Source organism: Glandiceps talaboti, chromosome 12, assembly GCF_964340395.1.
Source record: "Glandiceps talaboti chromosome 12, keGlaTala1.1, whole genome shotgun sequence".
Lineage (NCBI taxonomy): Eukaryota > Metazoa > Hemichordata > Enteropneusta > Spengelidae > Glandiceps > Glandiceps talaboti.
The window spans coordinates 14,255,567-14,268,694 of record NC_135560.1 but is presented as its reverse complement, the minus strand read 5'-3'; the positions used below and the strand labels follow the sequence as shown (position 1 = coordinate 14,268,694).

The 13,128-nt window shown below is 36.1% G+C and overlaps 1 protein-coding gene across 1 annotated transcript; it reads left to right on the top strand.

The window, feature by feature from the left end:
* The first annotated feature begins 2 nt into the window (after positions 1-2).
* LOC144443386 (elongation factor-like GTPase 1) lies at positions 3-12,678 on the top strand. Its single transcript, XM_078132853.1, has 18 exons — positions 3-141; positions 829-945; positions 1,617-1,769; positions 2,007-2,140; positions 2,758-2,952; positions 3,521-3,681; positions 4,001-4,124; positions 4,508-4,587; positions 5,472-5,608; positions 5,863-5,985; positions 6,647-6,746; positions 7,101-7,225; positions 7,463-7,638; positions 8,071-8,344; positions 9,066-9,213; positions 10,043-10,941; positions 11,436-11,620; positions 12,055-12,678. The coding sequence occupies exons 2-18, from the start codon at positions 855-857 to the stop codon at positions 12,241-12,243; spliced, it is 3,294 nt and encodes a 1,097-aa protein (XP_077988979.1). The 5' UTR covers positions 3-141; positions 829-854; the 3' UTR covers positions 12,244-12,678.
* Positions 12,679-13,128: the final 450 nt, after the last annotated feature.

Below are 13,128 nucleotides of genomic sequence, written 5' to 3'. Positions count from 1 at the left end.
CGCAAGGACCGGCAAAATTGTATTTGATGTATAAAACGAAGGATGAAACGCATATGTAACAGTTAAAGATCTCCACGTTGTGTTCTAGACTACGAAATCGTCGACAGTACCCCACTTTCATCGTGTATCTGTGAAAAGAAGGTAAGCGACATAGCCACACGGCCAGGTTCGGCCAAGTTCATAGCTCGATCGACTAGTACACTGTCCACATGTCACTGGTGAAATGATGTTACTGTCATCATGGGGCATGATCCATGCCGTCGTCATGATCAGCTATTACAACTACTGCAAACTGATACATTATTCCACTATTACAAGGGCTAAGGGGGTGACTATAATGAGAAATACTGGAATCTGTGTGATATACCGCTGGACACGTACCTATGTTGTCGTTGTCGGAAATATGAAATTAATAGTAATAATACAGTTACACTAGTAATGTAAATTTAGTATTATACCAATTACCATATTTTAGCCCGGAGACTTGTGATCGTAGAAATACCATCTCTAGGTTTGGATGTCTAGTCTCACTTGTACCTCCAGGGTTTTGTTTGAGATACTAAAACCATCTAAGTATCTTTGCTATTGATATCCCCAATAATAACTCAATGACAATGTCATCATATGATACATTCTATCTTAATGTAAACACAAAGCTTGCGAAGACTAGTGAGTTGTACACATATATACATTTTAGCTATGAGTGATGTAACTATCACAGTGTTTTGTCATCAGTTTCACTGTAATGTTTGTAAGCATGTTGAAGCATAGTTTAATGTGAAACCAGCTTACAGTTGCTATTAAACCATGTTATATTCTTTGTTGCAGTGGTCTGACGTAACAGAACTTACAAGATGAGGACCATCAATGCGAAGCACATAGCAACATTGCAACACAACCCAGCTAATATTAGGAATATATGTATACTTGCACATGTAGACCATGGTAAGTTTGTAGGGTTGATTTCATTACTAAAAATATCCAGCATATTGCAGTCAAATTCATACAACAGGTACACTATGTAATTCAAAACTAAATGACAGTTAAGGAGATAGTTCACTTTGGAAGTTCTTGTCTTATATTTAAGCCAAGACAAGAACTTTCATCATCAAATAGTGCTGTACTTGTACGGCCAACAACAAGAATTCCTATAAATGCTTTCTTGTCAGCCATCACATGCATAGGTGGCTTTGATCTTGTCCAAGTCAAGATTGCACCTGCTGGAGGTATGGGGGTGGGAAGGGTAGGATGGGAGTTGATTTGACCGGGTTGAGATTGTACATGGTGGAGGGTGGGAGTGGGGGTTGATTTTGACAAGGTCAAGATTGCACCTGCTGCAGAGTTAGACAGTAAGTTTTGTCACCCTTTATGAACGGAATGCAAAATATTTTATGGACTAAGAGTTACAACAATTACAACACATTCTGTTACATTCAGGGAAAGAAAACATGACAATACATGACCCAAGTACATTGAAGTTAAAAATGTATACACTGAGCACACACACACACACACACACACACACACACACACACACATACACACACACACACATTGACATATGTATTGCCACAAATCAACATAATCATATTTTTCACATCTTCTTCATATGACAGGGAAAACAACGATAGCAGATGCACTAATTGCTAGCAATGGAATTATTTCCCAACGATTAGCTGGAAAATTAAGATATATGGATAGCAGGCAAGATGAACAGATGAGAGGAATTACCATGAAATCTAGTGCTATATCATTACATTATAAAAATGGTAAGTCACACAATTTGATATTAGAAATATCAACAAGAAACAATGCAAAGTTAGAAATCAAGGCATAAGAATGCTCATATTGAGTTAGCCCAGAGGATTAGCTAGCTGGCTTGAAATGTACCGGTAGTTCAGAGAACATATACTCATACTGTCAAGCCAGTAATGTGAGTCAGATAGCCAAGTGTCACATTGAAAGTGATTGAAGTTGATACTACTAATTAATGTTTTGTTTTGCAGACAACTCGGATTATCTGATAAACTTGATAGACTCACCAGGCCATGTGGATTTCTCTAGTGAAGTGTCAACAGCTGTTAGACTGTGTGATGGTGCCCTCGTTGTTGTGGATGTTGTAGAGGGCGTTTCACCTCAGGTAGGTACTTGACTAGACTGGTTTCTGGTTCCTTATCAGCTTTGATAATTGGGAACTGATAACAGCTAATTTATCCATGGCTGTAATTGGTTATAATTTCCTTGCAATCTGATTGGTCAGTGTCAGCAAAAGTTTTCAACATACAAAGCACTGATTTGATTGGCTTTGAAAAGTAATATGGTAAAATACATTTAGTCTACATTGATGGCAGACAAAATATGAAAATGTGCTTGATTTCACTGGCATTTTGATGACACTTTTCACAGATGTCTGGATGGCTGCCATAATTAGTATAACAAATCACCAAATATGTAATAAGTACATGAAGATATATGTCGGTATCTGTATGAATATTTCTATTTGTAATACCCGGTAATACGAAATCATACTTTCTTTTTATACCTTGACCTTTGACTTTGACCTACATATTCAAGGTCAAATGACAAATATGAAGTTTTGAATTGAGAGACACCATTCAAATTTGCACATTACCTTTGCCATGTAACACACCAGTTGTGGGAGGGGGGGGGGGACTATGTCTTCTATGAAGGCTTGTTCTATTTGTAATACCAAATCATACTTTCAAATATTAACACCTTTTTACCCTCCTACCCTAGACACATGTTGTCTTAAGACAAGCCTGGCTGGAGAACATCAAACCAGTGTTAGTGTTGAATAAGATAGACAGACTAATAACAGAATTGAAAGAGAGTCCCATGGAAGCACACCTTCATCTACAACAAATCCTAGAACAAGTAAATGCAGTGACGGGTACATTGTTTGCTTCAGATGTAATGGAGAAATCAGCTAATGTAAGTACAACACAAATGGACATTGATACTAAGGGGCAAGATCAATAATTCAGTGTAGGATGAAAAAAAAAATTAAAGGGGCACAAGCTGAGTTGATACGTGTTTAGGTGTAGTTTTTGCTGCATATTTAAAAGGTGCTCACAGTATTGTACTTACTGAAGCAGACTTAACCATCACTTGCAATTGAATGAACTCAAACCTGGTATCAACGATCCGATGATGTAATTTATCATACGTATCAAAAAAGCAATCAATTGTTCTAACAGTGCCAGAATTACAATTGTAAGGTTATAGAAGACATGCATTGACATTAACATTATACAGGAATGTGAGTTCATTTTGAGTATTTTCACTTGAGTAAAAAGCTTCAGCTTGTGTCCCTTTAATTCTTTTAATTTTAATAGTGGTGAGCAGTTTTTTGAACTATTTTACTTCTCATCCTACAAAAACGATCAATATGTATATAGGGGTACAAAACAGATTCCATTAAAAGTAATTACTACAGATAATGTAAATACCAATGTTAGTGTTTCAAATACAAATTGACCATTGTCTACCATTTTAACAGAAATCCAATGGTGTTGAAGAATCAATTCAACCATCATTAGGAGAAGATCAAGTGTACGATTGGAGTGCAGGACTTGAAGAAACCGATGACTCTAATCTTTATTTCTCACCAGATCAAGGCAATGTTATATTTGCTAGTGCTATAGATGGATGGGGGTTTAGGTAAGATGTGCACACATAACTGAATTTACTTTTGATGTCTTTAGGCAAAATAAAAAAAAAATGGGTATTCCGATAACCTGACCAATCCTAGTTTAAGCCAACCCTAAATTTTGCCCTCACCAGAAATGTTGCTTTCAAAGTTTGTGTCTATATTTTTCTTCTCTGGTGGAATAAATCTCAATTCAATTCAATTCAATCTACTCTAATTTCAATTATTATTATGCAATGGTAGAAGCAAGAGAGTTTAGCATCTGTTACTTCCATGCATCTATGTAACCATATAGCAATAGCCATTGTTTCGTTGTTGCTCTGTTTACAGCATAAGTCATTTCGCTGACATGTATGCCAGTAAGTTGGGCATTAAGGCCGATATTCTGAGGAAGACACTGTGGGGAGATTTCTATCTGAATAGTAAAACCAAGAGAATCATGAAAGGAGCACAAGTAAGTGAAAATGTCAAAAATTATGATAACACATTCCACAATTAGATGCATTGCTAGATATCGTTGGTCAGAAACACTGTGAATTGAAGCAGTCTGTTTGATTGTCTGATTTTGTAATCTTTGATGATTTGTTGATGGTCTGTCAACATAACTGCAACCTTTTTGCTCACACAGAAAGATTAGCTTTCTAAATAAAAATGTGCTATTTGTTAAAATGAACACATTTTCAAAAGTCTAAATAAATGTATTTCAACATTGCTGTGTAATATTTTGAAATCTGTAAAATAGTCTTGTCTCTTAAGCAATATGCTGTCAGATTTGTGAAACATGTCAATTATTGAAGGCATAATATTGACTTTTTATCATTTCATCTTTGTATATAGAGTAAAGCCAAGAAACCATTGTTTGTACAATTTGTACTTGAAAATGTGTGGTCAGTGTATGAGACTGTACTAGAAAGGAGGTAAGGTGTACATATTATCATAGCAGTCAATTCCTTCATATCATGTCTTATTTCACTATTAAACCTACACTAACTGCAACTGGGGCATTTTTTTCATCAAATAACCAGAGATGTATTCACTAAAAATTGGTCAGTTACTTGTAAAAAGACATTGTATCTGTTAATTAGTGGTCAATATTGTATGTAGGTAGTGTAGAGACAAGTTTTGATCTTGAGCGAAATCTCAATTTTGAATCTGTCACCATGTTAAGACTGTAACTGGAATATCAATTTTTCGATCAGACAACCACAATATATTCACTAAAAATTGTTAAAATATTAATAATTAGACATTGCACGCGTTAATCATTGGTCAATATTATCCATACACAATACAGAAACAGGTTGAAATCATGATTGCTGTTGAAGGCATTGATTTTTGGGTGTGGACCCAAAAATCAATTTGATTTGATTTGATTTATTATGTGTACAGCTACAAAAATATAATTACCCACAGATGATGCAATACTGTTCAGGATGTAGGATGTAGAATAAGTAAGTTTTTGTATCAAACAAAACAGCTAGTGCAGCTTTAAAGCAGTTATACATCTGTACAAACCATTTTGAAGAGTATGTTTATAATTTTATATTACTTCAATTTCAATAAATGCAGCAAGGTTTAGTGAAAACCATAGTTGTAATACGCAAATATACTAATATTTCCATTCACTGCATGGATACACCCTGGTGATCCAATTTCAGAAGAAGAAAAATAAACAGGTGGTGTGTCGCCAATATGCAAATTTTGGGGGTGTGTATGTATACAGGTGCTGTTTCATCAATATACAGATTTATCACTTTCATGCAGTATGAAATAAATGCACTCATGATATTTTCTATTTCAGAGATAGGGAGAAAATAGAAAAGATAGTAAAGTCATTAAATTTGAAGATAACGGCACGAGATGCACGTCATACCGATTCTAGAGTTCATCTCCAGGCTATCTTAAGTCAGTGGATTCCCCTGTCAAAGGCAGTTCTTTGTATCCTTTAAGACACACGTCAACATTTTCTCAAAGTAATCATACATGTGCAAATCTTATGCCTATGAAAAGAATCAACAGCGCTCTGCTTCACTCTGCCCAATGAAGATCTCACGTTAACCTATGCTTACATTCTGGCAGAAGTATAGGTTAGAGTTCGATATGAGAGATCTTTGTGGGTACATTTGGGTGGAGTGATGTGTAGTAACAACTATATAAAATTACCATATGTAAATACCTTGACTTCACCAAAGCTATGGTGGCTGACAAGTTACCGAGTCCACTGGAGATTAGTGAGGAAAGAGTCGAGAAATTAATGTGCAGTGCTGGAAGACGATTTGATTCTCTTCCACAACAGACTCAGGATTTGAAAAAAGGTATCAGTGAACACTCCAAGCTTTTCACCAATAGGTAGGAGTTATGAAAGGAATGTGGAATAAATGTACTTTTATTTTCAAAATAATTTAATAAATACTTTTGATCTGTGACTTTGGATTCCAGATGTACATGTAGGCATGCATCACCCGATTTCAACCAAACGTGGCACAAAAGTAAAATGCTATGTGAGACGTGTGCACATCACTTGTTTGGCGACCGAATCAAATATGGCCGAATGGCAGCCATATTGTTGTAAAATTTCAAAATTTGCATAATAACTTTGTAGGTGTAGTACATAGCAACACCATTCAAGTGCCTACACTCATATTATCAAATATTCATTTTCTTTTAAGATCTTAGCCATTGACCTTGGAAGTCTTCCTCTAGGTCAAATAACCAAATTTGGTTTATCCTCATGGTTTTTTTGCCAAACATTTGACGATAATATTGTAATTATTGCTTGGATTTTCTCTAGCATGTGAAACATACTGGTATGCAAATCTCTTAATTTCACGACCTTGACCTGTAATATCTTGAAGCAAAATTTGGCCATATTTGTGCTTTAAAAAACCCACATTTTACCCTGCACCAAACCAGTTTGTCTTCTACAAAGGCTTTTTTCTGTTAAGTTTTAATTATTTTTCATCCTATGATTCTCAGATTTCCTGGCCTGTGATGCATCCGCAGAGAAACCCACCATCATTTATATTTCAAAGATGTTTACTGTTGAGGCCAAGGCTTTACCCCAAAACAGACAAAGGTATGTTTTACTTCTGTTCTTATACAAAAGTTGACGCACCAAAGACAGCATATTTGTTGGTTATATAAACCTCTGATACCTTCACAACAAATAGCACCCTCACAGTCAAGTATTGAAATTAACCAGCATTATCATCTTTGCACCTTTCCTTCCTGACTGATGCACATTTTGACAAATAAATGGGAAAGTGTGAAGTTTAAACATTCCTGTTGCAATGCCCCTTAAGCGTAATAGTATCAAGTTTGACTATTGTACCATTTTGATTCTCAAGAAAGTTGTGTCAGATTTTCAAAGTTTCTCCTTAATGTACTGCCAATTTTTTTAAATTTCAATGTTTTGGTTTCTTTTTTTCAGACCACTAACACGTGAGGAGATACAAGAAAGAAGAGAACAAGCAAGACTAAGACATAGTGAGAAACTAGCTGCCATAGCAACAGAAGACAATCAACAAAAAACAAGTGAAGATGTTGGGGCTACAGGTACAGATATATCTACCATTGAAGGGGAACGCCACTCCAGGAAATATTGGTATTCTCTTAAATTTGGGGTCTGAAGAGTCATTTCATAATTCATATCATTTTTAAAACAGATTGTAATACACATGTTCATCATTACCTTATATCATGAAATGTACCAGTAAGTCATACCAATAACTCAGGAGTAACCTCATGTAGGTTGTATCAGAAATATAGTATTCACTGTCTTTTCTTCACCAGGTCAACAAATGACAACCAGCAATTCAGACAGTGAAGTAACGAAAAAGGAAAATGGCAGTGATGATTTTGGAGAATCATTCATTGCTTTTGCCAGAATATTTAGTGGTACAGTTAAGAAAGGACAGAAATTGTTAATCCTCGGCCCAAAACATGACCCAAGTAAAGCTCTTGTACAGGTAAGAATATCTTCAAATACTTTTAACACAGTTTTTGATAGGGTTGCAGAATTTTAGAAATTGTCCAGAAACAAATGTATAACAAGAAGTGAGGAACTAGTCAACACATTTAAGCTCTAGGTGACACTGATGTTGCATCAGATGGATAATTATTGCTTGTAGTTGTACCAATTTATCGCCATTCTATATTTTTTAGTCCCCAGCAGGCAAAGCCAAGCGGGACGACTACTTTGGGGTCTATCCATACGTGTCTACTTGTACCTCTAAAATACATGTGCTGATTTCAATCAAACTTGGCACAAATGTCTGATACAATAGTGGGCATATGTATCAGTATTCTATATTTGTATAATGGCTTGCATTTATCATAATTCATGATAAAAACAGTTATCTGTTCATTATCTGATCTTCAATATTTCATTCTACTTTTAGGGTGCATCAGCCATCAGTGGTGAAACTGTTGACAAGATGGAAGGTTCCAAACATATCTCGGTGGCTGATATTGATGAGGTCTATTTATTAATGGGCAAGGAACTGGAAAACATGGATGAAATCCCAGCTGGTAATATCCTTGGTATTGCTGGTTTAGAAGACCATGTATTGAAATCAGCCACAGCATCCAGTACAGTATCCTGTCCAGCTTTCACTGAACTCACATTTGAAGCTGCAGCAATTGTCAGAGTTGCTGTCGAACCCAAACATCCAGGTAAGTGAATGTTTAACACATTTTGAAGCTGCAGCAGTTGTCAGAGTTGCTGTTGAACCCAAGTATCCAGGTAGGTGAAAGTTTGCTAAATAACACTCCGTATTCTCCCTGAACAAGCTAACAAGGGTATCAGCACCTCTTGTAATTTTTTAAGCGAATTCTTGATATGATGAAAATTGACTCCAAACCAATTCATGTTTTGTTTACCAACTAACATTGCATTGCAAAACACTTTCCATTACTATGCATGACTGTGATAGCACTGTTGCACTTAATATTTTCATTGTCATTAGCTTTCATCAACTCACTTTAAACCCCAATGTTTGAATCCCATGGTGTTGGAATACTACTATCTTATCAGTAGAGTGTAGCTGTATAAATGATTAGATAGAGTAATTTTTCAGACCAACGTTTTCTGTAGCACTTCCAAAGAAGTTTTCCAAGTCCCAATTTTAACCGTAATCTTGGAAGGCTGTTAATGAGATGTTGCAACGCCTATAATGATGTAAAGGCCCAGATCAGATTAGGTTTAAAATTTCGATGCTATAGAGAAAGTTGGCCCAGAACAAAGAAATGATCCTATGTAACCCTTACGGCTCCACCGATAAGATAGCACTAATGCAAGAACCTAGGACTGAAACCCAGGCCTTTGAGTGATGCAGTATACCTAGTACTTACTGTACTCTCTCTTTATCCATTGTTTTATTCTCATCATGTATAGCTGATATGCCGTCCCTTGTCAAGGGTTTGAAACTACTGAATCAAGCTGATCCAAGTGTTGAAACTCTGATTCAAGAAACTGGTGAACACGTTGTCATAGCAGCAGGAGAAGTCCATCTTGAAAGGTGTCTGGATGATCTTAGAGATAGGTAACTTGTCTGTACTGATAATCTCACATTCACATTAACGCCTTAGAAACTAAATATTAATTTTTTGTATGTAAAGTTTGTTTTGTGGATATTGTTAATACTATATAGTTGCACTTGACGTTCAAAGGAAGTTCAAAGTCCCATCCACATGGTTTGGAACAGAACTGAAAAAACACACTCTAAAAAACTCTGATAATTGTATTCGTCATTAAATTATTTGTGAATATGTAACAGATGTCAATGAAAGTGTTTGCTCAATTAAGAAGTGTCAATAGGCCATTGCTGACTGCAAACAGGAAATTGAGAATACAGTGCCCTCGCTCAAATTGGGGGTATCATTACCTCATAGTACCGTTTCTTAAGAGCTTTGTTCCTTGGTATTCTGTAGAAGTGTAAATTAGGGATGTTGTTCATATTGGTCAGACATCAAGGAAAGCAGCAGTGCTCTATGATTAATAACTAAGTAACCTATACCATGTATACCCGAAGGTACACACAGACAGGGAGTAGAGTGCCACCAAGGCAAATTTTGGAAAGGCCCCTTAGATAATCAATATGTGTCAATCAAAGTGCTTGTTCAATCAGTTTGCTTTGCTAATTGAAAGGTGTCAATCAAGTTGATTGGTTAATTGAAAGGTGTCAATCAAATTCCTTTGCTAATTGAAGGGTATCAATCAAATAGCTTTTGAGTAGTGTTAACATGATCCTAAAATAATTTTCATTCATTCATTCAAATTGCATGTCTTTGAACCTGCCAGACAAGGTCAGTTCAAATGGTTAAAAGGATGTACAGATAAACACAATTGAAATTTTTCTTTTTCTTTTTCAGGTTTGCTAAAATTGAAATCAGTGTGTCAGCCCCAATTGTACCATTCCGAGAAACAATCATACCCCCTCCAAAAATAGACATGGTGAATGAAATGATAGACTGTGAGAATCAAGTTCAACTAGTCAAAGATTTTGATTCCCTGAAAGATGATGATACAGAAATAATGCAAGATGGATTGGTTCAAATGCAGACATCCAACAGACTGTGTACAATGTCTGTACGTGCCATACCACTCCCTGAACAAGTCACTGAACTACTAGAAAACAGTGTGGAATTGATCAAAGTTTTAGACAGGGTTGCCACGGCAAGTCTTGTCTCGGGAAGGATTGATCACAGCAGATTGACTTCTAATATGCTTGAGAAACTTCTTGAATTCAAAAAATCTTTAGGCAATGCCTTTCAAGAAGCTGGCAAGAGATGGAGGAACAGTTTGGAGCAAATTTGGTCTTTTGGACCCCGGCGATGTGGACCAAATATACTCTTAAACAGAATAGATGACTATAAAAGACCATCTATTTGGGAATGCCTGGAGAGAGGTGTTAATAGGACGTCATGTAGTTTAAGAGAGTTTGATAACAGTGTTGTTAGTGGCTTTCAACTGGCATCATTGGCCGGACCTATGTGTGAGGAACCCATGATGGGGGTTTGTTTTGTTATTGAAGGTTGGGAAGTGAGGGGTTCCACGGTGGAAAATGGACATCAACAACAACAAGGCAAACAAAATGAAACTAAATCCATTCCAAAAGTCAGTATGGAAGTTACTGACAGATATGGACCATTTTCTGGACAGGTAATATCTACTGTCAAGGAAAGCTGCAGAGTTTCATTTCAAACACAACCTCAGAGACTGATGGCTGCTATGTATAAATGTGATATACAGGCTACAGCTGAAGTGTTAGGTAAGTTGTTAGGCAAAGCAAACAGTTTTGCTTTCAACGTAAGAAGTTCTGGTAAGCCATTTCGAACATTACAGATACATTTTAATTGAGAACGTACATTTTGGAAGCAAAGGCCATTGTAGTACACCCCTGATAATGTTAATTAATAAGACATTAGTGAAAATATGGGATTCATTTAATGTTTTGACTGTATGAATAGAAATTTTACATTTATACTAAGATTTACAACAACAACAACAACAACAACAACAACACAATGATAACAAATCAATCAGTTCAAATCCCACGCATTGAATAACCCACTGAACCAATGAGAACACCTTATGTTGAAAACTTACATGTACAGTACCTCAGAATGCTCTGTTTGAATAGAGCTCGAGCACAGAGCACAATGTTATCATTACTGTTTGGTTGGTCTGTTTGTTCCGTTTCGAAAAAGGAAAACACTACTCATGTATTGTAGTCATCTGAATAGTTATGCATTTTGATTGTAGGTCGCATGTATGCTGTACTAAACAAACGAAATGGAAGGGTCCAACAGGAAGAAATGAGAGAAGGCTCAGCTGTGTTTATGGTGAAAGCACTTCTACCCGTGGCTGAAAGTTTTGGTTTTGCTGAAGACATCAGAAAGAGAACCAGTGGACAGGCCAGTCCGCAGTTATTCTTCAGCCACTGGGAGGTAAATGAAGTCTGTGTAATTGTACTGTTTTGAGCACAGCAGAATTGTATATGAGGCGATCAAGTAGTGTTGAAAAATGTATGTGTGTGTGTGTGCACATGTATGTGTGCATGTATGTATCTGAGTATGTGTGTATGTATGTGTGTGTCTGTGTGTCTGTATCAGTGTGTGTGTGTGTCTGTGGTGTGTCATATGTAAGATTGACCTGGGCTGATTACTATGATAGTAGGTGGGTCATTACTTTCATTTTCTAGTTGTTAGATTGTTTCTCCTGCCTGTGTTAATTTATAGATGAAATAATACGTATATTGAAATTTTGAAAAAACTGGACTGTGTTTTGAGTGGAAATTGTCAATGATTAGACTTTTTAAAGACCTTAAATTTCAGCAAATAGTATTATTCATTATCATAATTATGTACTTCTTTTTCAACAGGTTGTATCCAGCGACCCGTTCTGGGTTCCTTCCACAGATGAAGAGTTGCTCCACTTTGGTGAGAAAGCTGACTCAGAGAACCAGGCTAGAAGATATGTTGACAGTGTCAGAAGAAGAAAAGGTCTCCATGTTGAAGAAAAGATAGTAGAGCATGCAGAGAAACAAAGAACGCTAGGAAAAAATAAATAATTGCCATCGACACCTGTTATTTATGCTGCTCCTATTAGACCTAACAGACTCAAAAATCTGATTTACCAATTGGCAGAAACGACAAAATTTTTGGAAAGGATGAATATATATTGGAAATAAATTCGATCTGATTTCTGTACATGTGGAGACATAACTTAGTAAGATAAAAACTGAAACAGTAACTTAATAAATAGTTCTTGTACCATGACCAAGGGTTCTAATTTCTTTTGAGTAATGGTTCACCTGTTCTGGTCCGCAGGCTTTACCCGTAGATTAAACTGTTTGGGAAGACAGGACAATTGTACAAAAGAAGAGAATCTACGGAAAAGATATACATGTATGATTATTAGTATTGAAACTCAAAATTTATAATGATGTTATTAGACCCATGTGATCTAAAGGTAGGACTTTTGATTTGATATGATAAATAAAATAAATGCATTTAAATATTCAATTTGTCTATCTGTGTGTGTATATAATATGTAGTGAACTACTATATGTAACTGTATGTATGTATGTATGTATGTATGGATGGATGGATGGATGTATTAGCCGTATGTATATGATCCAATGTTTTTTATAAGGGTTTGAAGACACTAAAAATCTACCTGATTTCCCCAGGACTTTTACCAAGGTTGAACTCCACCCAAATTATGGCACAGGTATGGAAATCTATGTAGCTATACCAAGTTGTCTCAGAAATACCCCCCTCCTCTCGTCATAAATTCTCCTCATTCCTTGACAAATTGTCTGAGAAAATTTTCTTTAAAATACTCTTTATTTTAGCAGACTGAACTTGATGTTGAGTACAAACTAACTGTAAAGCATGGTAAAGTATTTAACTTTGTCTGGATATAAGTTTGTATTTTCCTGGAAGGAAAGGGA

What these genes read in the sequence shown, in the direction of transcription:
- LOC144443386 (XM_078132853.1), top strand. Translation starts at nt 855, where the DNA reads ATGAGGACCATCAATGCGAAGCACATAGCAACATTGCAACACAACCCA. An exon ending in CAAGTAAAGCTCTTGTACAG is followed by an intron (nt 7,639 to 8,070) that starts GTAAGAATATCT and finishes TTCTACTTTTAG; the next exon opens with GGTGCATCAGCCATCAGTGG. An exon ending in TGTCGAACCCAAACATCCAG is followed by an intron (nt 8,345 to 9,065) that starts GTAAGTGAATGT and finishes CATCATGTATAG; the next exon opens with CTGATATGCCGTCCCTTGTC.